At 37.0% G+C, this 25,925-nt stretch overlaps 1 protein-coding gene across 5 annotated transcripts in view; it reads left to right on the forward strand.

Annotated features, from left to right (window-relative positions):
• The window catches only part of ERBIN (erbb2 interacting protein), a 169,693-nt gene that overhangs the window by 121,825 nt on the left and 21,943 nt on the right, over positions 1-25,925 (forward strand). For all 5 annotated transcript variants that reach the window (XM_049864706.1, XM_049864695.1, XM_049864714.1 and 2 more), the window contains 4 exons: positions 7,773-7,872; positions 14,876-14,997; positions 15,945-16,118; positions 18,702-18,875. In XM_049864706.1, the coding sequence (XP_049720663.1) occupies positions 7,773-7,872; positions 14,876-14,997; positions 15,945-16,118; positions 18,702-18,875 (570 nt within the window). The remainder of the gene's footprint in view (positions 1-7,772; positions 7,873-14,875; positions 14,998-15,944; positions 16,119-18,701; positions 18,876-25,925) is intronic.

Raw genomic sequence — 25,925 nt, forward strand, 5'->3', positions numbered from 1 at the left:
TTTTGAGTGACTTCCTGAAAAATTGTACTAAGGAGTCTGAGGTCGTACTCAGGCTTAATGGAAAAGTGCCGTGATTAGGGTGACTGAAGACACTTTTGAGAGTGAAAGGGGGCTCTACTGATAATTATGTCAAAACAACTTGTGTAGAATGGGTCTGTCCCAGGCATATTGGGCATTTGATCATTCTAGTCATGAACAGTTACGCCTATCTGCCATGAATGTAAGGGGAAGAAGCAGTGACCCTTATGATACATGTTTTTCAACCAGACTATAAGAGATGAGGAGCCAGTTTAACATTTGAATGGGCAAATGATAGCATATTCAGACTGATATTTTACAAAGACCTTTTTGGCTGCATTTTAGAAGATAGATTTAGCATGGGGCGGTGCCAAGCATGAAGGCAGGGGAAACTGAATTGAAGAACATTGCCATGCTCTAGGCAATAGAAAATGTTGGCATCTTAATTCCTTTTCTAGAGAGTAGTTTCATAGCTTTTATTAGTTTCTCAAAAGAGATTATGTAACTTTTAAAAACAAAGGTTGGGGGTGAATGGATCATGGGATATACTAACATTCAAGTGTTAGGTAGATTAATGGGCTTTAAAAGAGTGGTCTTAGCAGTAGAAAGAAAGCTATCATTATATTTGGGAACATATAAGGTTGTACTGTGATTTAAATAATTTTAGAGGTATTTGGCAAAAAAAAAAACAACACAGATTAAAGCAGTTTAAGTAGTAAATAGGAGATGAGCAAATGGAGCCAGTGATTGTTGATTACTCTTTTGAGAAAATTGGATAAGAAGGAAAGGAAGTAGAACAGAGAGAAATAGGTAGCTAGAGGCAGGATAAGAAAGGATCCTTCAGTATTGTTGTTGTTATTAGGTGCCGTCGAGTCGGTTCCGACTCATAGCGACCCTATGCACAACGGAACAAAACCCTGCCCGGTGCTGAGCCATCCTTACAGTTGTTGTTATGCTTGAGCTCATTGTTACAGCCACTGTGTTGTCAGTCCACCTCATTAAGGGTCTTCCTCATTTCCACTGACCCTGTACTCTGCCAAGCATGAAGTCCTTCTCCAGGGACTGATCCCTCCTGACAACATGTCCAAAGTATGTAAGATGCAGTCTCACCATCCTTGCTTCTAAGGAGCATTCTGCTTGTACTTCTTCTAAGACAGATTCGTTTGTTCTTTTGGCAGTCCATGGTATATTCAACATTCTTCGCCAGCACCACAATTCAAAGGCATCAGTTCTTCTTCGGTCTTCCTTATTCATTGTCCAGCTTTCACATTCATATGATGTGATTGAAAATACCATGGCTTGGGTCAGGCACACCTTAGTCTTGAAGGTGACATCTTTGCTCTTCAACACTTTAAAGAGGTCCTTTGCAGCAGATTTACCCAATGCAACACATCTTTTGATTTCTTGACTGCTGCTTCCATGGCTGTTCATTGTGGATCCAAGTAAAATGAAATCCCTGACAACTTCAGTCTTTTCTCTGTTTATCATGATGTTGCTCATTGGTCCAGTTGTGAGGATTTTTGTTTTCTTTATGTTGAGTTGCTCCATGCTGCAGGTTGTGGTCTTTGATCTTCATCAGTAAGTGTTTCAAGTCCTCCTCACTTTCAGCAAGCAAGGTTGTGTCATCTGCATAACACAGGTTGTTAATGAGTCTTCCTCCAATCCTGATGCCCCATTCTTCTTCGTACAGTCCAGCTTCTCGTATTATTTGCTCAGCATACAGATTGAATAGGTATGGTGAAAGAATACAACCCCAACGCACACCTCTCCTGACTTTAAGCCAGTCAGTATCCCCTTGTTCTGTCTAAACAACTGCCTCTTGATCTATGTAAAGGTTCCTCATGAGCACAATTAAGTGTTCTGGAATTCCCATTCTTCACAATATTATCCATAGTTTGTTATGATCCACACAGTTGAATGCCTTTACATAGTCAATAAAACACAGGTAAACATCCTTCCGGTATTCTCTGCTTTCAGCCAGGATCCACCTGACATCAGCAATGATATCCCTAGTTCCACGTCCTCTTCTGAAACCGGCCTGAATTTCTGGCGGTTCCCTCTCGATATACTGCTGCAGCCAGTTTTGAATGATCTTCAGCAAAATTTTGCTTGCGTGTGATATTAATGATATTGTCCTATAATTTCCACATTCGGTTGGATCACCTTTCTTGGGAATAGGCCTAAATATGGATCTGTTCCAGTCAGTTGGCCAGGAAGCTGTCTTCCATATTTCTTGACATAGACGAGTGAGCACCTCCAGCGCTGCATCTGTTTCAGTATTAGCATGTTTACAGGTAGTTGGGAAGAAACTGGGTGGAGAATAAGATTAAGGACGTGAGGGGGGTTGGATAACTGGAGTGGAAGCTGATAGAATCAGAACCTAATGCATAGATTCTTACCCAGTTGAAGGGATTGTGGGTCTTTTTGTGAGAGGGAGGGCTAGTAATGTACATGTGATACTCTTAGAATTTAGCAGTTTTCAAACTATTTTTAAATTCACTTATTTTTATTTTTAAGATTTTTTTCAAGGAGATACCTTTTTCAGAACACAATTTAGAAAATGTAAGATTTTCAGGTAACTTTGAGAGGCTTATTGATTTGGTGATTACAGATTTATAGTGATAAATTTATTCAGCTGTGTTATAGAGAAAGCATACAATTGGAATAATTCTGGGCTGCAGCTTTGCCAAACAGGTTCAGAGAAGGACAATGAAGCAAGGAATTCTTAGTAATTGGCAATAATATGGTTAAAATGAGATATGGTAGGGTACAAAAAAAGGAAGCAAAGGCAGGAGCAAATGATGGAAATAAAGTAAAAAGGTAAGGGACTACGTTTTGGATGAGGTTGATGAGCAAGTATTGTGGGAGCAATGGAGTATGGGAGAGCTTCTTGGTGTCTATGTTACCATACTCTCCTGGCCTTTTTTTTTTTTTTTTTTGTACTTTAGATGAAGGTTTACAGAGCAAACTAGTTTCTCATTAAACAATTAATACAAATTGTTTTGTGACATTGGTTGCCAACCCCACGACATGTCAACACTCTGCTCCCTTTCTTGACCTTAGGTTCCCAGTTACCGGTTTTCCTGTCCCCTCCTGCCTTCTCGTTCTTACCCCTGGGCTGGTTTGCCCGTTTAGTCTCATTCTGTTTTATGGGCCTGCCTAACCCTGAAGGGTGAATCTCAGGAGTGACTTCATTACTGAGCTACATACACGAGTGTCCAGGAACCATACTCTCAGAGTGTCTCCGGTCTCTGTCAGACCAATAAGTCTGGTCCTTTTTTTTGTTTTGTTTTTCATGAGTTAGAATTCTCCTGGTGTACTTTTTTTTTTTTAATTGTGCTTTAAGTGAAAGTTTACACACCAAGTCAGTCTCTCATACAAAAACTTATATACACCTTGCTGTATACTTCTAGTTGCTCTCCCTCTAATGAGACAGCACACTCCTTCTCTCCGTTCTCTATTTTTGTGTCCATTCGGCCAGCTTCTGACCCCCTCTGCCCTTTCATCTCTTCTCCAGACAGGATCTGCCCACATAGTCTCATGTGTCTATGTGATCCGAGAAGCTCATTCTTCACCAGTATCATTTTTTATCCCATAGTCCAGTCCAATGCCTGTCTGAAGAGTTGGCTTTGGGAATTCTCCTGGCATACTTTTGACTGCCTACTCCTTAGTCACCTTTTCATGCATCTCTCTTTTGCCAGTCTGTTATATGTTGCTACTCCTTGGGGGTACTCTTAGCTCTGCTTTAGTTTCTCCACATACACTTTACCTTGGGAGAGCTGCAATTATAATCTGTGTGCTCATTATTTCTAGACAACATCTTAGCCCAGTTCTCTCTGCTGGACTTCACACATTTATGTAGCGCATTGCCTATTTAACGTTGCAACCTGGATGTCTCACAGACATCTCAAATTCAACCTGCCTAAAACTGACCATGTCATCTTTTGCCCTCTCAATATTTTTCTTTTCTTGGTCTCATTAGCTTAGTAAATTAGTACCTGCTGGAGCCAGAGACTTGAGGATGTAACCTTTAACTACTGTTGCTCTCTCTACTTCAGTCAGTTACTAAGTCATGTTGAGTATAAACTATTAAATATCCCTGCCCTTGTGGCACAGTGTTTAAGTGCTGTGGCTGCTAACCAAAAGGTCAGCAGTTCGAATCCACCAGCTGCTTCTTGGAAACCCTATGGGGAAGTTCTACTCTGCCCTATAAGGTAGCTATGAGTCAGAATTGACTTGACAGCAGTAGCTTTTTTTTTTTTTTTTTTTTGGTGTTTTATCTTTTTTGTTTTACTCCTACTGCAACTTCTCTTAAATACAATCTACCATCATCTTTCACTTAGACCTGCACAGTATAATTATAGTAGCCACTAGTATCATGTGGTTGTTGAGCATTTGAAATGTAGCTAGTCCAAGTTGAGATGTGCTATAAATGTAAAATACACACTGGATTTTGAAGACTTACTATGAAAAAAAAAGCAAAATACTACATCAGTTTTTTGATTGAGTACATGTTTAAATTATGTTATTTTGAATATATAAGACAATACATTATTAAAATTAATTTTACCTTATTTTGCCATTTCTTAAAAAATTTGGCTACTAGAAAATTATAAATTATGTATGTGCTCTCATTTTTGGTTCCCATTGTTTCCTTTGGACAGTGCTGAGTTAGACTCCTGGGATAGTTTCCTAACAGGTCTCTCTGACTTCATTTTTGCCTCCATCCCAAACCCCATATCACCCTAATTCCATTTTAAGCCGTGGTGAAACTGGAATGATCCTTTAATGTGACCATGAGTTAAAACTTTTTCATGACTTTTCTTTTTTCTGTCATAGTCCGCATCCCCCCTCATTCCTCTAGCTTTATCTGTATCTTTTTTTTATACCTACATTCACTTCCCCCAAATGAGTTCTGACTTCTTGGAACATTCTCCCTCCTCCTTAATACCTGGTTAACTCCCACTCATTCTTACCTTAGAACACTTTATCTTTCAGGAAGATTTTCCTAATTCTTCAAGACTGGGATAAGTGAATACCTTATGTTCCCTTACCACCCTGTACCTTTTCTACCTCTGTACTCACACTGTTTTGCAGTTGCCTGTTTAGTCATCTGTATCCCTCCCCCTCTACGAAATCAGTAAAGATATATGTTTTGTTCACCACACTATACCTAGTGCCTGTGATAGTGCTTTGCCATATAAGAGGCACTGAGTGAGTGAATGAGTGAATTCAGATTTCAGAAGATGAACATTTACTGGTGGTAGTGTAGGAATTATGACAAGGTCGTAGGATGAGTTTCTTAAATGGAATAGGACTAAATATCACTGGAGTTAGATATTCAGGGAACTGAGAGCCTCAGTAAATCGTTTTCAACCTTTTTATGTGCCCTTTCAGCTCATAAATAGTGTTTAGGTCTTTTTTATAACTTTATTGAGATATAATTTACATACCCTACAATTTACTCATTTTAAAGTATTTTATGATTCGTGATTCAATGGTTTTTAATATATTTGTGGAATTATACAACCATTACCACAATTAGAATATTTTCTGGGATGATTCGTTTTTAAAAGCCTCCCAGATAATTTTGAAAAAAAAAAAAATTTTTTTTTTTTTAATCTAAGGGGACTTTATTTTCTTCGTTCTAATATACCTCTCATCTGCTACAAAGTCACTGAGCCAAAAATTTGGCTATGTCATGTACAAGTCTATATCTGTTGTAATTACCCATAACTGTGGAAAGGTTTGGAGTAAAAGAACTAGGGATAGATGGATTCTGCCTGTATACTCAGGTGGTATAAACAGGGAGGATGTGCTTCTAAGGAACAAGAGTTTATACTTGAGGTTATAGGAGTAATGATCTCACAGCATTTGTAAGTACTAACTCCACCTCCTGACTTAGTGTCAGTGAGGTGGGGGGCGTATCAAAAACCCACTGCCATTGAGTCGATTCTGACTCCTAGTGACCGTGTAGGGCAGAGTAGAACTGCCCCATAGGGTTTCCAAGGCTGTCAGTCTTTACAGAAGCCGACTGCCGCATCTTTCTCTTGCAGTGCAACTGCGGGGTTGGAACCACCAACCCTTCGGTGAGCAGCTGAGTGCCTAACCACTGCTCTACCAGTGCTCTTTGTGGGGAGAATAAGCAACCTCTATTTGAGAAGCTTGGAAACCCTGGTGGCATAGTGGTGAAGTGCTGGAGCTGCAAACCGGAAGGTCAGCAGTTCGAATCCACCAGGCACTCCTTGGAAACTCTATGGGGGCAGTTCTGTTCTGTTCTATAGGGTCACTATGAGTTGAAGTCAACTCGATGGCAATGGGTTTGCTTTTTTTTTTTTTTAATTTGAGAAGCTTCAGGGAAGCACTGTCTTTGGGGGAGAAAGTATAACTGCCATTTCCGTTACCTGAGGAGGTAAAGGAAAATGTTCAGCAAAGAAGTTTGAGATGTAGGGCAGCTTGTTTACTGTGAAACCTTAAGGAGGCACAAAGGAAATGTTTGGGAATAAGATTATTGTGGTTGTTAGGTGCCATCGAGTCGGTTCCGACTCATAGTGACCCTGTGCACAACAGAATGAAACACTGCCTGGTCGTGCACCATCCTTACAATTGTTATTATGCTTGAGCCCATTGTTGCAGCCACTGTGTCAGCATACCTTGTCGAGGGTCTTCCTCTTTTCCACTGACCCTGTACTTTACCAAGCATGGTGTCCTTCAGGGACTGATTCCCCTTGACAACATGTCCAAAGTATGTAAGACGCAGTCTTGCCATCCTTGCTTCTAAGGAGCATTCTGGTTGTACTTCTTCCAAGACAGATTTGTTTATTCTTTTGGCAGTCCATGGTGTATTCAATATTCTTCACCAACACCATGTCCAGCTTTCACATGCATATCATGCGATTGAAAATACCATGGCTTGGGTCGGGTGCACCCTTAGTCCTCAAGGTGCAGTTTTTCGGCAGTAAGATTACAGGATGGAATTAGATAGCTGCAAGTTTTCCATGAGAATGGATCCAAAGAATTGATACGGTGGCATATGGGGGGAGGATTGGGAAGTCCTCTTCCTGTCTGGACTCAGTTAAGGCTTAGATTGGTAGGATGAATAAGTTGGCAAAAGAATTAGTTATATTAAGGAGTAAATTGATAGCGCAAGGTAATCATTTAGGAAAAAGTCTTAATAAAAAATGAGGTCCAAGATAACTGAGGTTTCTGGCTCTACCGCTAAGTGACTTGTGTTCCCATTAATGGTAACAGGAAACACAGGGAAGGAAAGAGAAGCAATTTATGGTATAATGTCTGCTTTAAGTACTCCCTTTGCAGCTGGTAACTAGAATAAACCTTCAGATAACTAGACCAAACCGTCCACACAATTTCTACAAAATCATTTTTCCAAGAGGGGGCACTAGAGTGGACAAAATAACAAAATGAAAAGTCTTATTAGCCTTAATAAATAAATTGCTGTGATAACAAATAATTTACTGGACCGTGGGTACTTAGTATATGAAATATTTTGAAATTGTATTGATAAGTCATAATTGTAATACAATGTGTATTTGCTTTATACTAAAAACTAAGTTTTTTAAAAAGATTTGTATAAGATTTCAAATTAAGGATTTAGAAGTGTTATTGTATGTATTTAAATTTGTCTTTGTAAACTACAAATTGATGTTTTATAGAAAAAAATGATTCAGAGGAATTGCTGCGTATATATTTGCTTTAGGATTGTTGAAAATTAAACATTTATTTTCTTTCCCTAGTCTAAACCCCTGATACCTCTTCAAAAAGAGACTGATTCAGAGACCCAGAAAATGGTGCTTACTAACTACATGTTCCCTCAGCAGCCAAGGACTGAGGATGGTAGGAATTTAATAATCTTTTTTCATTTCTTTTAAAAATACTGACTACTTAACGCAAAGGCATGAAGTGAATTTTAGTTTTCAGAGACCTAGGCTAGTTTGAAAGGACTTTGAAGAATTGATTTAAAAAGACCTCTAAAAGTAAGGCAAGAACTCAGGTGCAGGCCGTAAAATTTAGAAGTATAGGTATATGGTATGCTTCCTTATCCTTGAAATTAAGCAGCTAATTTCATCTATTTTAGATCTCTTCATTTAGCTAAATGTAAGGAATACATATTTAGTGTAATGTGATAAAAACTATTAAATCAGACAATATTTTGTTCTGTTGTTACAGACTTAATACTACCTGATCTATATACTAGATCAGGTCTACATACTAGATCAGGTCAATCTGTAGTACTATGACTATAAATTTTTACCTCTAAGTTCTTAATCAGGAATCATTTTGCCAAAAAAAGAAGGTATAGCCTTTAATATTAGCCACAAAATATTTTATGGATTGTAGTATAGAAGCCTTTTAGATTAAGGAGCCCGTTCTTTCTATTATATGTTGGACTGTGTGTATGTATAATATTTATTTATTATGTTTTACTTACAATATATCATGTTTCTATATATATCTTTCTGAATCCAGTGACAATCTAGGTCGTCCAAAGTTGTTTATAAATTAATTAACTCAATACAAAAATACCAAAGAAAAATTAAATTAATGATTATTCTTAATTTATAAAATATGCCTTGGGCAAGTTATATAAATTCTTGAACTTCAGTTTTCTTATCTTGAAATGAGGATAATAGTATTTGTTTTGGAGATTCGTTATAAAGATGACAAATGACTATAAAGGGCTTAGTGCTATGTCTGACTCAATCAAATTGGCTATTTTTATTTTTACATTGTGTTGACAGGTTTATCAAACAGCTTTGAAATAGACCAAAAACTAAACTCTAACTTTGGTTTCATTACCAGTGTTAAACAGTTAGAAAACTGATTAAGTACCCTAGGCTAATTATTTCTTGCTCTTTCAAAGAAGGAATTAAAGACTTGCTTTGATAAAAGGGTATTATCAAATTTGATGAGATTTTTTGGGGTGAAGCGAAATTTACTTAGTTTTTGAGCTGAATTAGTTCGGATTTGTGAGATGTGGAAGGCATATAATAACTTCATTCATTAGAAGGCCTGTAATTAAAGCTTTGAGAATAGGTTTTCAAGCAAGATTTCTCTACCATGTCTTTAAATCCACTTCCCAAGCTCCATATTTAACAATATAATAGAATACAAAAATATGTCACTGGGATAACCAAATATAATATATTTAAGTGGTCAGTGTTGCTGTAGCACTTTATGCACAAACACTGTGAGCACTAGAAATTGCCGCTGTTGCTGCGGTTGTTGTTGTTGTTGTTGTTAGTAGTTACCCTTGAGTTGACTCCGACTCATAGCAACCTTACGTATAATGGAACTAAACGATGCCCTGTCCTGCGTCAAAGTTAAAAATAGGCATGCAAACTCTGGCATATGCTACAACTAGTGCAGTGTGGGGAATTATAGCAAATGCTTAGATACATCAATAGGAGTTTTTGTTTGTCTTAGTTACTGGGACTCAGGTCTCAATTTTTTTACTTTGACTGTGAAGATGGTTTCTGGATAATAGGAAGTAGTAAGTAGAGTGAGCATTCCATAAATAATAATATGGACTACATAATTATTCAAATAATAGTTCTTTCATATAGGAAGATAGAGTGCTAATACTTAAAATATTTTTGAGGGAAGAGATGAAATGAGTTCTTAGTGTAGAGAAGAGACTTTAATACCCTATAGCTTGGGCTGGCAAACTGTTCAATAAAAAATCATTTAGTAAATATTTTAGGCTTCGCAGGCCATAAGGATGCTGTTGGAACTACTTAACTCTGCCATTTTAGTACAAAAGCAGCCACAGGCAGTATGTAAGCAAATAATTATAATTGTGTTCTAATAAAACATAGACAGTGAAATTTTAATTTCATGTGCCATGAGATATTATTTTTTCTTTTTTCCAAGCATTTAAAAATGTGAAAACCATTCTTAGTTCATGGACTGTACAAAAACAGGTGGCGGGCCAGATTTAGTGGTTTGTGGTCTCCTGTCTTAAAGAATTGAAAAAGCAAACAGACTTTTATTGTTTTAGAAGAGTAATAAAACCTGGAAAATAGTAGAAAGAAATCAAACACAGACATCCTTCTGAAGGTAGAGTCTCTAAAAGAAAAAAAAATTCCCCTGTGGTTGAACCAGAGTCTCCAAAGGGCATGTTTAATTTTTAGTGTTTTTATTATATTGAATGTGGTATTAGTGCTTTGCTAGCTGCTTTTGTTATTGTTCTGTAGAAAAATCAGAATCTTCTAGTTTTTCCCTTTAATTTATATTCCCACTAAAATAACCAAACATGATTCAAACAGTGAATAAAACTAGTCAAAAGCCTATGCACATTTTATTTTGCTAATAGACTAAATTGTAAAATGCATAGTTGTGGAATTATTGAAGGCACCACCAGGGAATAATCAGTTAACTGTTCTTTGTCTTAGTACTTTCTGTTCCAATAAAAATGAATACAAACTTCCTTGTTAGGACTTTACTATGACCATCTTTTAGTATTGTGGAGCCTTTGTTTTACATTATACTAGTATGGTTAATGTAGTAATCAATATTTTATCTTGTTTTTTGTGTGTGTGTGTGCTGTTATTTTTAATAGTATTCAAAGAATTCCCAGTCTCTTAGTGTCTTTGGTTTTCTATAAGATGGAAATGTCCTTATACTGTAGGCTCCATTAGTGCTGTAAAGGTAATTGAAATGAAGCAAGCACATTTAATGGCACCTTTCTGAGTCATGTTGGTACTTTAAACCAGGACTTGAAAATTACGGCTTATAGACCAAATCTGGCCTGCTGCTGCTTTTTGTATGGCCCACAAGTTAAGAATAATTTTTGCAGCTAAATATTTGTAATCGATTAGATGATACAGAACTTTGTACCCCAATTAAGCGAAATGTTATTCTGACAAGAGAATTCCATTCATCTCATTAGTAAACCTGTATTACAAAAAATTGTACTGAAATATTATTATTATCATTATTATATTTTGTCAAAAAAATTTTATGGAAATTTTTTTCTCTTGTTTTGTAAGTACCTACATAATATCCTTGATTTCACCTCCTGACTTACAAAGCTTAAAATATTTACTATCTGGCTCTTTACAGAAAAAGTTTTCTGACCCCTGCTGTAAATTGCCTAATTGCAGGTATACTCATGTTTTGATCTTTGTTCTTACTGTTTTCCATATAATTCCTTCTTAATATCATTTCATGCTTCAAATCTACCTGGCCTCTTCCTTTATATCATTTATATTTATTTAATTGCTATTTCTTCTTAAAAGAGATCATATTCCAGTTATGAAATTTATTTCTTATCCAGAATTGGTAAATCCGTGGGTACAGAAAGTAGATTGGTGGTTGCCTTGGGGTGGGGAGATGGAGGTGTGTAATGGGTACAGAGTTTCCTTTTTGGGGTGATGAAAATGTTTTGGAACTAGATAGAGGTGGTGGTTGTATAACATGTGAATGTACTAAATGCCAATGAATTGTACACTTTCAAATGGTTAATTTTATGTTACATGAATCTTAAATCCTAATTATATGTATATTTATACACACACACACACACATATATATATATATGTGGAAACCCTGGTGGCATAGTGGTTAAGCACTACAGCTGCTAACTTAAGGTCGGCAGTTTGAATCCACCAGGTGCCCCTTGGAAACCCAATGGGGCAGTTCTCCTCTGTCCTGGAGGGTCACTATGAGTCAGAACTGACGTGACAGCATCAGGTTTGGTTTGTTTGTTTGTTTTTTTGGTATGCATATATGTATAATACATATTTTTGCGACTTTTATTTTTTGCTTTTGAAGATGTGGCTTAGAGTAAAAGGGTCTATAAGGGTCCTCTTAGAGTTCATTTAAAATATCTCACTATGGGTATTACGACGAGAACACTATAACATATTATACTCAAAATACCAAATGAAGACTATATTGACGGTGGCTGGGAGAGTGAATTTCAACTGCACAAAAAGCTTTTTCCTTCATCCTAGTGCTTCTGAGAAATAAATGAGCCAGGAAATATACCATTCTTGGGTTAAAGTTTTACATCATTTTGAAAGAAGTAGATACTTCATTCATGTTTAATTCATTTTGTTTTTCTTGACCAGTTATGTGTATTATGTTGGATCTAAGGCTTCAAAGACAAAAGCCAGTTTCTTTAAGAAGCTCATGATCTGGAGGGGGTTAATGATAAAGAAATTTGAAAAAGAAGGAATGAGATCCTGGGTCTAGATAGAGAAATCAGTCTTAAACAGGAGAGGGGGAAGGATGAGTCCATATAACAATTTATAGCTGGGGAAATCGGGATGTTGAGTGAGTGTTGGACTGAAGATTTTATTGGATTTCTTTTCTCAGTGAAAAGAAGGTTCTCTGGAGGTTGGGGAAAGGACACTTGAGGAATGTGGTTATTTGGAGAGGGAGAAGAGACTGACTAGGAATAAGTAGAAGAATTCCTAGGCAGCATTGAGGATGTAGCAAAGACGAGGGAATCTCATAAATCTGTAGTGGTTATATAATTTTTCTCTGGTAGAATTAAGCAGTCCAGGGCAAATAGGGTGATTGAAGCACCAGGCTATGGGTTTTGTTGGATAGTATGACTTAAGGAAAAAGGGCAAGAGAGGTAAGGATGGTTAAATAATGTGTCATGAAATATATAAGCTGAATAGAGAAGGAAGTAAAACCTAAGAGTGGTTTTACAGGAAGAAAAAAAGGCGGGGGGGGTGGGGGCGGCAGTTAAGGAACTAATAAACCAAATCAAACTTATTGCTGTCAAGTCAATTCTGACTCATAGTGACCCTAAAGGACATAGGGTTTCCAAGGAGCACCTGGTAGATTCAAACTGCCATCCTTTTGGTTAGCAGCCATAGCTCTTAACCGCCACACTATCAGGGTTTCCATAGTTTAGTAGAAATAAGAGAGTGAATGATTTGGAAGGGCAGGTGTAATGATCAAAGAGGTAAAAAATTTTAGAGAAGCACAAGGTCAAATCTTGAGTATGACCATTGTTGTGAATGATACTGTAGGTGAAGTGTAGGTAGACATTGAAGTTGAGGAAATCAAGAAAGTATGATTATTGTAATATTGGATGAGTCAGCACCCATTGAGATCATTCAGGGTATTGGCAGATCTTAAGTGGAGAGAAAGTCTGTAGCCAAATACCAGAGTCCTCAGTAAGTGATTAGGTCTAACAGCATCTAGAATGGATAAGAAGTGGTATTACCCGATTACCAAATCTCAAAAAAAAGTGAAATTTATAGTAAAGTGCAGCAAGTGTAGGTGACCAGAAGTTTGACAAGAGTAAGAAGCATGGTAAAAGTACTTGCCTGAATGTTCTGAGTAGAATTCAGGTGTAAAATTACCTTTTCATAATCTAAAACTTGGGCTACACTAGTGATTGAAATTACTGCCTAAGATCCAAAGACCAAATCAAACTCACTGCCATCGAGTCGATTGCAACTCAGGGTAGTTTTCTGAATTCCTGGAAATAGAGTGTTGGAAACTGCTTGGCCCCGCTTGTCTTTGCAGCTATCCACAAAAGTATGTCATTAGGAATTTGAACAACTACATCCTACTAACATACAGAGAAACAAACAAAAACCGGTAGTTTAACTCATGGAGTAACTTGTGAAATGTTAAGCAACTCAACAAAGCAATTATAAGAATAAATTCTTGAACTTAATTGAGCAATGAAAAAAAAGAAGTTAAATTTAAAAATTTCATTCTCTTAGTATTTGGTTTCATGGTATCCTTAGTTTAGATATGAGATCAAAGAAAGATAGGAAACCCAAATTAAGGGCTAAAAAGAAATGACAATTAGATACATTTGATATTATCCTATTTTTGCAAAAATATTTAAATTGACCAATTTAGGTATTCCAGGAACTTCAGTTTTTCTATTACCTAATTATGAGTGCTTTTAATCCATTTTTGTTTTGAGTAGATAGTCATTTTCTTATAATGGACAAAAAACATTATGCTTTTATTTAGTATTGCAGAACTTTTATAACCCAGTAACTTACAGGGTGATACAAAACCCAGTGCCATCGAGTCAATTCTGACTCATAGCGATATAGGCAAATTAATTTTTTAAGCCTTTGGTACCTTTTTTTTTAATTTTTTTTACTATTTTTTACATTTGCCTGATAAGATCAAAACCAAACCCATTGGCCGTAGGGTCAGTTCCGGTTCATAGCAACCCTATAGGACAGAGTAGAACTGCCCCATAGAGTTTCCATGGAGCACCTGGTGGATTCAAGTTGCCGACCTTTTGGTTAGCAGTCAAGCTCTTAACCACTACACCACCGGGGTTTCCTGCCTGATCATAGGAAGCAAAGAATTCTAAGAGTTGTTAAATCTGTGCTTTTAATAATTATATCATATAGCAGGATGTATAAGAGTTGAGTTTATGTTAAATTTTGAAAAAAGCTTTTTACCAAAATGTCTCCGTTTCCATTGTCAAACTTCCTACCCCCCATACACATAATTATCAAGACTGGAATTATGAAGGGTGTTTTGGAATACAAAATCCTGGATGAAATAATTTGTATACTACAGTGTTAGTTTTGGGCACTACAGTGTTGGTTTTTGTAGGCACTGAACAAAACCACATCCATAACAGTATTTTAATTGGTAGATTCTCTTCAGGAACTCCTCTGGTAACAAATCAGATTTAGGGAAGAAAAGATATGTGATTTACATTGTTAAAAAAAAAAAAATTAAAATCATAGCCTATAGTTAGCTTAGGATTTATAGTTCTTGGCATTGACCGTCTCAGACTTACCTTAATGAACATAACTAAATAAAGAAAATTATGAAGATGTGATAGTTTTTCATAATTGTAGTAAAATATAGTTTGTTTTTTACTTTTCTATAGTTATGTTTATATCAGATAATGAAAGTTTTAATCCTTCATTGTGGGAGGAACAGAGGAAACAGCGGGCTCAAGTGGCATTTGAATGTGATGAAGACAAAGATGAAAGAGAGGCACCTCCCAGGGTGAGCCTATTCTTAATACCTTCTTATTTGAAACAAGCCTGCGGATATTCATTGGATGCTGTGTTTTGGAAACACAAAAGAAGTATTGGATTCGTTCTTTGCCCTCAAGACACTTACTGAGCTATTACCTTTCGCACATGAAGTAATTTCAGAGCAATCTAGAACCATGTGATTAAAAGTTAACTTTTATAGTATGTGTAAATATAGAAGAAAAATATATTGTTGTAGCAGCTAACTCGGACGTTATCCTGAATTAGTGCCGTTTTTATTTAACTCCTGAGTTTAGTGTTTTGGGGTTTTTTTGTTTGATATTTGAAATGGCAATTTTCTCCATTTACCAATTCTTTAATGATCTATCTGTATACATCCTAGTGATAAAGAACTCTGTTATGTTTTGTTTCTTCATGGGATTGAGAACGTGTCACAGTGATAGAAATAGCAAATAAACATTTCCAAGTTACTTATGGATGGAATTATTTGCCCGTTATATAAACTAACTGAATCATAGAAGATAGCAATTAGGCTGACCTTCAAAGAGTTCCTGTTTCAGAAAACATAAGCATATGTGTTTGGATACGTATCTGTCTGGGAAATGTAATCTGTTTCAAAAGCCAAGTGACAGGGTTTTTCACATAATCCACACTTAAGGCTCTAAATGGAAACTATTTAAAAACTGCTAAAAATCTGTTAAAACGTATTGACATCTGTAACTGTGAAGTCTTTTGACTATTTTGTGATACCAGACTTTTACTTACCTATTTGACTATATTGTGATAACTGTTCTTTTAATCTAAAATGTTTCAAAGGCCTATCATCTGTCATCATAGTTATCCCTATGAACTAGATATTCAGTGTAATCTGGATGGATTGTAGGTTAAATTTTATTTTAGCCTGACATTAGAAATAGTTGTCCATATTTTAAATTTCACTTATTTTCCCTCTTTTAGGAAGGAAATTTAAAGAGATATCCAACACCATACCCAGATGAGCTTAAGAATATGGTCAAAACAGTTCAAACCATTGTACATAGATTAAAAGATGAAGAGACCAATGAAGATTCTGGAAAAGATTGGAAACCACATGAAGATCAGCAAGTTGTAAATAAAGATGTGGGTGTGAAGGTCAGAAAACTCAATTTTGTCAGGATTGATCAGAACCTTTTTCAAGTTACTTAAAATTTAAAATGACAGTTGTTATAATGGTCCTTTTTATTCATGCTAAAATTTTACTCTCAAGTTGAGGGTTTTGTTCTCAGCTACCTGAACTGGGACACTATAATGATCGGTAGCAAACTCACTCACTGCTGCCATCACCACCTCTCTGGCTATCGACTGCCTGGATGGGCAGGGTAGTACCATTGCCTAAATAAAGAATAAGATAATAAATGTCAAAAAAAATTGTCACTGTGGAAATATTCTTTTTTCCCTCCTAGAAATACTGCTTTCCTTCTCTGTCCCATTCTAATTTAAATATAATTGCTATGATAGACCTTTGACATTTCCTTGGGATGTTTCAGAAACATTCACGAATCTCTAACCTATATATTCCTTTTAGTTGACATTATATAACAAAAACAGGTATTATGTCACTAGAGTAAAAGGAGCCTTTGTGGTGCAGTGCTTAAGCGTTTAGCTGCTAAGAGATTAGAGGTTTGAACTCATGAGCTGCTCCACAGGAGAAAGATGTGGCAGTCTACTTCCATAAAGATTTACAGCCGATTATTCTAATTGCTGTCGATAAGTTGTACACCTGTAAAACGTTAAATTGGCAAAAGTTGTTAGAATGACGACAAAAAAAAAAAGTAGGTGCTGAGGCTGCTTATGTGCAACCAAAAACCTCATGGGATTTGGTTCCTTGTTGGAGGTTTCAGGTCATGGTTTCATAGGACAGCCTAGTTAAAGGGTCTAATAACATGTTCAGTGCTTCTGTTTTACCTCCTAGTTCATTGCATAGTGCCTGGGGTCTTAAAAGTTTGCAAGCGGCCAGCCAAAGCACAACAATTGGTTTCTATTCACCTGCAGCAGCAGAGGAAGGAGAGTCAGGAATAGGAGGATATGGAATGTGTGGCTAATTCCCTCCATGAACAACTGCCTCCTTTGTCATGAGACAAGAAGAACTCCCTGGCTGCCATTACTGAACATTTTAATCAAAGATTCTGTAGAAGAATTCTGATCAGAACAGGAAAAATATAAAGCAGAATTTCAAATTCTCATGGACTCCAGACTTTGTGGAGCCATGTAGGTTAGGTGAACCCTGAAAATTATTGCCCTGAGATAATCTTTAAACCTTAAACCAAAAATATTCCCTGAAGTCTTCTTAAAACCAAGTAAGAGTTTAGCTTAACTAGTAAAGAATGTCTGCCCTGGGCATTGTGCTCTTATAAGACCTGTCAATATGGGATCAAAATGACAACAGCAACACGAGAGATTAGATAGAAACTTTGGGGGGCAATGAGTTTATGCTAATGGAGGAGAAACAACTCAGAATAGAACAGTGGGAGTGGTTGCACAACTCAAAGAATGTCATCAGTGTCGCTAAACGGTACACACAGAAACTGTTGAATTGGTGTTTTACTTTGTATGTTCTCAACAACAACAAAAGAAATAAAATTTAAAAAAATAACTAAATCATCTTTATGAGACCAAACCCTAAAGCAAAGATGAGAATGTCAAGGGTGGGCAGGGAAGTCAGATTAATGGAAATGAAACAACCAGAACAGAAATAATAACGTTGACACAGTGTGGAAATGTAACCAGTGTTACTGAACAATATATATAGAAATTGTTAAATGGGAACCTAATTTGCTGTGTGAACTTTCACCAAAAACACAATAAAATATTAAATTAAAAAAAAAAAAGATTTACAGCCTTGGGAACCCTATGGGGCAGGTCTACCCTGTCCTGTAGGGTCACTATGAGTAGGAATCGACTTGACAGCAATGAATTAGTGTTACTATATTAGTCCTGGTTGGCTCAAATGGTTAACTGCTGGACCACTAACTGAAAGGTTTGGTAGTTCAAACTCACCCAGAGGTGTCTCAGAAGACAGGCCTCATAGCCAGCTTGAAAAACCCTACCTACTCCACACAGATGGTGTCACCATGAGTTGGAATCAATAGCAAGTAACAACAGAGTTACTATATATTCCTCAATGATAAGAAAACAACTTAACTGCCCTGAGTTGAGCATGCTGAGCAAAGTAACTCACTCTTACTCAGCATCTTTGTAACTTCTAAGATGAAAACTATCCTCAGCTAAATTATAATTTTTAATGTGGTTTATGGACCTTTTGGCCCTCCCCTGGTGGTGTTAACAATTATTATATTCAGCTGCCACCCAAAATATTAGAGATTTGAGTCCACCCAGAAGCACCTCAGAAGAAAGACCTGATGATCTACTTCCGACAAATGAGCTATTGAAAACCCTATGGGGCACACAGTTCTGCCCTGACACACATGGGGTCGTAATGAGTTGGAATTGACTTGACGGCAACTGGTTACTGGTTATAAACTTTTGGGAGTCACTTGTTCCTAAAAGGAGCGTTTTATCTATGACTCCTACAGGTTTCTCTATTTAAAGTTTCCTTGTTTAAGATTTATCCAGAATAGAAAAATAGATGGCAAATTACTTTTAAAATTTCATCTGAATACATTAATAAATATAAAGCTTAAATAATGTAAATTATTTACCTTTTCTTCTGCTTAGACTTCAGAAAGTACTACTCCAGTAAAAAGTAAAGCTGACGAAAGAGAAAAGTATATGATAGGGAACTCCATACAGAAGATCAATGAACCTGAAGCTGAGATCAGTCCTGGGAATCTACCAGTGACTGCACATGAGAACTTGAAGCATATTGTTAACCACGGTGATGTTTTTGAGGTATGGCTTCATGGTTATGTCTGGAGCAGTCACAAAAACTTTCAATTTAATATTACATTGCTGCTGACTAAAGACAAGAGAAAACCTGATATTGATAGCAGAAAATATTATGCTGGCTAATGTATTGTTTATTGAGAAATTTTCCTATTTGCTAAAATATCGCTTATTTATCACTTTAAACTTATTTTTAGACCCATTGTACGTTTCAGTTGTTTCCACTTTTTGGCTATTATGAATAATACTGCTGTCAACATTCATATACAAGCTTTTGTGTGGACTTACCTTTTCATTTCTCTTGAGTATATACCTAGGAGTGTATTTGCTAGATCATATAGTAACTCTGTGTTTAACCATTTGAGGAACTGCCACACAGTTTTCCAGAGTTTTACACTAGTGGTAGTAATGTAGTATGATGATGCTCTATTTAAAATGATTATTTGAAGTATTTTTGATTTATAGGTACACTGTCCAGTATGGTAGCCACTAGCTATATGTGGCTATTAAAATAAATAAAGATAAAATTTTAGTTTCTCAGTCACACTAGCCACATTTCAAATGCTCAGTAGCTACATGTGACTAGTTAGTGGTACCATGTTGAACAACACGTACATAGAGCATTTCCATCACTGCAGAAAGTTCTTTAAGGAGAATGCTGGTCTATAGAAATAGTGGTGTTTTGGGTTTATAATAGCATCTTTAGTCATGATAATTCAAAATGCATTCAGTCATTATCTTTGCCTTTATGACATGTGAGCTAACATTTACATGCCTTTTGAATGTACTTTAGGGTGGATCACACCTTTCAAGACATTGCTATATACATTGAACTTGATATTAACATAGTCTGTGGAAAAGTTATTAGCTTCGTTCCCTGATACCTCAACTGTAAGAAATGCTAGAGACTGTCCCACTAAGGGATCACTTGTGGAAGAAACTATTTAGATAGCAGAAGAATTTATTTCCTCTTTCTTAAGCCTTCACGGGGGTTGGCCTTAGATTCTGCTTTTTAATTGTTCCATTGCTAGGTAGCTAGGATTGGGAATGTATTCCCTCAGAAAGAAATATCAGGAGATAAGGAAAGGGGATAATATAATGGGAGATAAAAGTAACCTGTTTTTATATAAATCTTTGAGACTGGTCACAGAATAGCAGTAATTACCTTTGTGATATTATGTAAAAAGTCTACCTCCCAGATTTTAAAATAAACTTTGACAAGATTTATTAGTGTTAAGTGTATACATGCATGAATAAAAAGTCATTTCATTGCTAATATAGTAAAGTCCTTACTCATTCAGTGTAATTTCTGTACTATGTTTGGTGCTATGGTGGTGGCACCGATAAATGGATAAATAGATAAAAAATAAGTGCAAATATAATCAAGGTTGTTGTTGTTAGGTGCTATCGAGTCAGTTCCCACTTATAGTGACCCTATGTACCACAGAACAAAATACTGCCCGGTCCTGTGCCATCCTTACAATAGTTGTAAGGCTTGAGCACGTTGTTGCAGCCACTGTGCCAGTCCATCTCATTGAGGGTCTTCCTCTTTTCCACTAACCCTGTACTTTACCAAGCATGATGTCCTTCTCCAGGGATTGATCCCTCCTGACAACATGTCCAAAGTATGCAAGACGCAGTCTCGCCATCCTTGCTTCTAAGGAACATTCTGGTTGTACTTCTTCCAAGACAGACTTGTTCGTTCTTTTGGCAGTCCATGGTATGTTCAATATTCTTCGCCAGTACCACAATTCAAAGGCGTTAGTTCTTCTTTGGTCTTCCTCATTCATTGTCCAGCTTTCACATGCATGATGCGATTGAAAATACCATGGCTTGGGTCAGGCGCACCTTAGTCTTCAAGGTGACATCTTTGCTTTTCAACACTTTAAAGAGGTCCTCTGCAGCAGATTTGCCTGACGCTATGCATCTTTCGATTTCTTGACTGCTGCTTCCATGGGCATTGATTGTGGATCCGAGTGAAATGAAATCTTTGACAACTTCACTCTTTTCTCTGTTTATCATGATGTGGCTTATTGGTCCAGTTGTGAGGATTTTTGTTTTCTTTATGTTGAGGTGTAATCCATACTGAAGACTGTGGCCTTGGAACTTCATAGTAAGTGCTTCAAGTCTTCTTCACTGTCACCAAGCAAGGTTGTGTCATCTGCATAATGCAGGTGGTAATAAGTCTTCCTCTAATTCTGATGCCCCGTTCTTCATATAGTTCAGCTTCTCAGATTATTTCCTCAGCATACAGGTTCAATAAGTATGGTGAAAGGACATAACCCTCATGTACACCTTTCCTGATGTTAAAGCACTCATCATCCGCTTGTTCTGTCCAAACAACTGCCTCTTGATCTATGTAAAGGTTCCCCGTGAACACAATTAAGTGTTCTGGAATTCCCATTCTTCTCAGTGTTATCCATAATTTGTTATGATCCACAGAGTCGAATGCCTTTGCATAGTCAATAAAACACAGGTAAACCTCCTTCTGGTATTCTCTGCTTTCAGCCAGGATCCATCTGACATCAGCAATGATAGATATTCTTGGTTCCACACGTCCTCTTCTGAATCTGGCCTGAATTTCTGACAGTTCTCTGTCAATATAATGCTGCAGCCACTTTGGAATTTGCTGGCATGTGACATTAATGATATTGTTTGATAATTTCCACATTCATTTGGTTCACCTTTCTTGGGAATAGGCATAAATATGGATCTCTTCCAGTCGGTTGGCCAGGTAGCTGTCTTCCAAATTTCTTCGCATAGAGGAGTGAGCACTTCCAGCTCTGCATCCATTTGTTGAAATATCTGAATTGATATTCCATCAATTCCTGGAGCCTTGTTTTTTGCCAGTGCCTTCAGTGAAGTTTGGACTTCTTCCTTTAGTACCACTGGTTCCTGATCATATACTACCCTTGAAATGGTTGAATGTCGACTAATTCTTTTTGGTATTATGGCTCTGTGTATTCCTTCCACCTTCTTTTGATGCTTCTTGCATCATTTAATATTTTTCCCATAGAATCCTTTAGTATTGCAACTCGAGGCTTGAGTTTTTTCTTCAGTTCTTTCAGCTTGAGCAATGCCGAGGGTGTTCTTCCCTTTTGGTTTTCTATCTCCAACTCTTTGCACACGTCATTATAATACTTTTTTGTCTTCTTGAGCAACCCTTTGAAATCTTCTGTTCAGTTCTTTTACTTCATTATTTCTTCCTTTTGCTTTAGCTGCTTGACGTTCAAGAGCAAATTTTGGAGTCTTCTATGACATCCATTTTGGTCTTTTCTTTCCTGTCTTTTCAGTGACCTCTTGTTTTCTTCATGTATGATGTCTTTGATATCATTCTACAGTTCATCTGGTCTTCGGTCATTAGCGTTCAGGGCGTCAAATCTATTCTTGAGACGGTCTCTAAATTCAGGTGGGATATACTCAGGTTGGTATTTTGGCTCTCATGGACTTGCTCTGATTTTCTTCAGTTTCAGCTTGAACTTGCATATGAGCAATTGATGGTCTGTTCCACAGTCAGCCCCTGGCCTTGTTCTGATTGATGATACTGAGCTTTTCCGTCTTCTCTTTTCACAGATGTAGTCGATTTGATTCCTGTGTATTCCATCTGGCGAGGTCCATGTGTATAGTTGCCATTTAAAAAAGGTCATTGGTCGTGCAAAATTCTGTCATTCGATCTCCAGCATTGTTTCTGTCACCAAGGCCATATTTTCCAACTACCGATCCTTCTTTGTTTCCGATGTTTGCGTTCCAATCACTAGTAATTATCAATGCATCCTGATTGCATGTTCGATCAATTTTAGACTGCAGAAGCTGATAAAAATCTTCAGGTTCTTCATCTTTGGCCTTAGTGGTTGGTGCATAAATTTGAATGATAGCCGTATTAACTGGTCTTCCTTGTAGGCGTGTAGATGTTTTCCTATTACTAACTGGGTGTTGTACTTCAGGATAGATCTTAAAATGTTCTTTTTGACAATGAATGCAATACCATTCCTCTTCGAGTTGTCATTCCCGGCTAGTAGACTATATGATTGTCTGATTCAGAATTGCCAATACCAGTCCATTGCACCTCACTGACGCCTAGGATATTGATGTCTATGTGTTCCATTTCATTTTTTATGATTTCCAATTTTCCTATGTGCATACTTCGTACATTCCGTGTTCCAATTATCAATGGATGTTTGCAGCCGTTTCTTCTCATTTTGATTCGTGCCACATCAGCAAATGAAGGTCCCGAAAGCTTTACTCCATCCACATCATTAAGGTCAACTCTATTTTGAGGAGGCAGCTCTTCCCCAGTCGTCTTCTGAATGCCTTCCAACCTGGTAGGCTCATCTTTTGGCACTATATCAGACAATGTTCTGCTACTATTCATAAGGTTTTAACTGGCTAATTCTTTTCAGAAGTAGACTGCCAGATCCTTCTTCTAGTCTGTCTTAGTCTGGAAGCTCAGCTGAAACCTGCCTTCCATGGGTGACCCTGCTAGTATATGAATACCAGTGGCATAGCTTTCAGCATCACAGCAACACGCAAGCCTCCCACATTACGACATACTGACAGACATGTGTCTGTCAATTTGTCATGGTCAAGGTAGGCTGTGCTAAGTGTGTAAGAAAAGTATTAAGTGGGACAGAAATTTAGAAAAGAGATCTATTCTGGCTGTGAAGAACCAAGAATTCTATAAGACAAAAGACGTATTTACCTATATTTTGAAAGATTTCAGTTGGCAGAAATAAGAGAAGGGAATGACATGTGGAAGGAATAATCAGAGGAAAAGAATGGCGTTTGGAAAATGTGCTATTCTGAAAAGAGCATTTTTCATATGTCTGAATATATCAGGGATAATAGTATGAAATAAAATTAGAAGAGTAGGTTGGGTGCTGATTATGAAGGCCCTTGATGGCCATGCTAAGAAGTTTGGGCTTAATGTTCTGTATTCTTTGGGGAGCCACTAAAGACTTATTAAATGTGAGAGCTGTGTATTAGAGTTTTCTGGCAACAGTTACTTAACTCTCCAAGTTTGATGACCTTTTGAATAATGATAATAAAAACCACAGGCTGGAGGTTAGATGCACAGAATATTATGGGAAAAGTCGTGTGTGACTATCGAAGCGTGTAAGGAACGGAGAAGAGGAAATAGCCACCTAACCGTGCCTAAACAGTATGGTGGTGCCATTAACAAAAATAGGGTTCTTAAGAGAGCAAACAGATTTGGAGGGACAAGTTCAATTTTGGATATGTAGAATTTGAACAAGTGAATAGGCAGTTAAAATATGGCTTGTTAGCTCAGCAAAGAAATCAAAGCTAGATTATAAATTGGAGAATTACCTACATTAAGTATAATCATTGAAATAAATGCAATATCCCAGGGTCAAAAGAAGAAAGGAAAAAACATGAGCTACCTGTAGGAAGAGGACGTGGAATGAGCAAAAGGGATAGGAATGTGGGAGAAGATTTAGGAGACTGATTCCCAGAAGCCCAGGCATAATATAATTTCATGAAGCAGGAAGTGTGGTCAGTAGTTTAGATGCTGCAGATTTAACGATTAAGACAGTTTGTTTGCCCTTTCTTCTCCTCCTCTTATTTTTCACATTCGTCTAGTCATTCCCATTGCCATCATGTCGACTCCAACTCACAGTGACCCTGTAGGACAAAGTAGAACTGCACCATAGGATTTCCAAGGAGGTAGTCTTTACAGAAGCAGATTGCCACATCTTCCTCCTGTGGAGCAGCTGGTTCAAACCACCTTCCTTTTGGTTAGCAGCTGATCCCTTAACCAGTGTGCCACCAGGGTTCCTTCATCTAGTTATTAAATCCTGTTAATTCCAGTTTTTTTCTCTTTACCAACCACCACTGCCATTGCCTAAGATCAGACTTAATCATTTTTCATCGTGATTATTATGATAGCTAGATTCCTTTCTGCCAGTCTCTTCCTCTTCTCATACTTTCTTAAATACCAGAGTTATTTTAAAGCAAATTCTGATCTTAAGAGTTTCTGACTTGGCAACTTCAATGATGACCAGTATATACACTGAGTTCATTCTGAGAACATAACTTTTTACCATACAGCACAATCCGCTTTTAACCTTTCTTGCCACTTATCCTGAGTTCAGCTGAATGGAATTACTTTCTACTCCTTGACGTACTGTATATAATTTTTTATCCCCAAGCCTCCCTTTGCTCAGAATGTCATTCCCTTCTTCACTCACCCTTCAAGATTGAGCTCAATTTTATCACCTTTTCCAATTTTACTAAGCAGCCTTTAACTCTTTCCATTGTAGTACAGTCTAGAACAGGGCCCATGGGCCAAATCTGGCTCATCTGTTTTTGTGTGACCAAGAACTGAAGATAGCTTTTACATTATTATATGGCTGAATAAAAATCAAAAGAAAAATAATACTTCATGATATGTGAAAATTAAATGAAATTCAAATTTAGGTGTCCATAATTTATTTTAACACAGCCACGTTCATTCTTTTATATAATGTCTGTGCTGCTTTCTTGCCACAGTGGTACCCCTGCAAAGCCAAAAATGTTTACCGAATGGCCCTTTACTAGTTTGCTGACCCAATCCATATCTTTGTTATAACACTTACCATCTTGTTCTGTAATTATTTATATCAGTTATTCTTAAACTAATTGGATAACTGAGCACCTAAGTCTTAGTACTTTTAACAGAACACATTTTTAGGACCCCGTAAAATACTACTATCTTTATTTTTATCATATTAACTAAGAATAGTTTTATCTGCAGAAGATGTGATTTTCATATATAACATTAAGTATTAAAATTTTTCTGTTAATGTTTGTTGACTACTGCCTCATTTTTTGCCATCTAATAGCACACAATAGTAGACAAGCTGGGGAAGTTGCTTATCTGCATTTTTTTTTAGAGAAAAATTCATGAAGATTAAATTCTGCCTCCAGATTTGGCAGAGATTGATATTAGTTCATTTTAATGGTAGAATACTTCAGTCCAACTGATTCCTTGGAACCCAGTGATCCTTGAAAGAATAAATTTGAGAATTAGGGGGCATATTTTGTTGATGTTCTGTCATT

The sequence above is a fragment of the Elephas maximus genome, chromosome 2 (genome assembly GCF_024166365.1).
Source record: "Elephas maximus indicus isolate mEleMax1 chromosome 2, mEleMax1 primary haplotype, whole genome shotgun sequence".
NCBI classification, from domain to species: Eukaryota; Metazoa; Chordata; class Mammalia; order Proboscidea; family Elephantidae; genus Elephas; species Elephas maximus.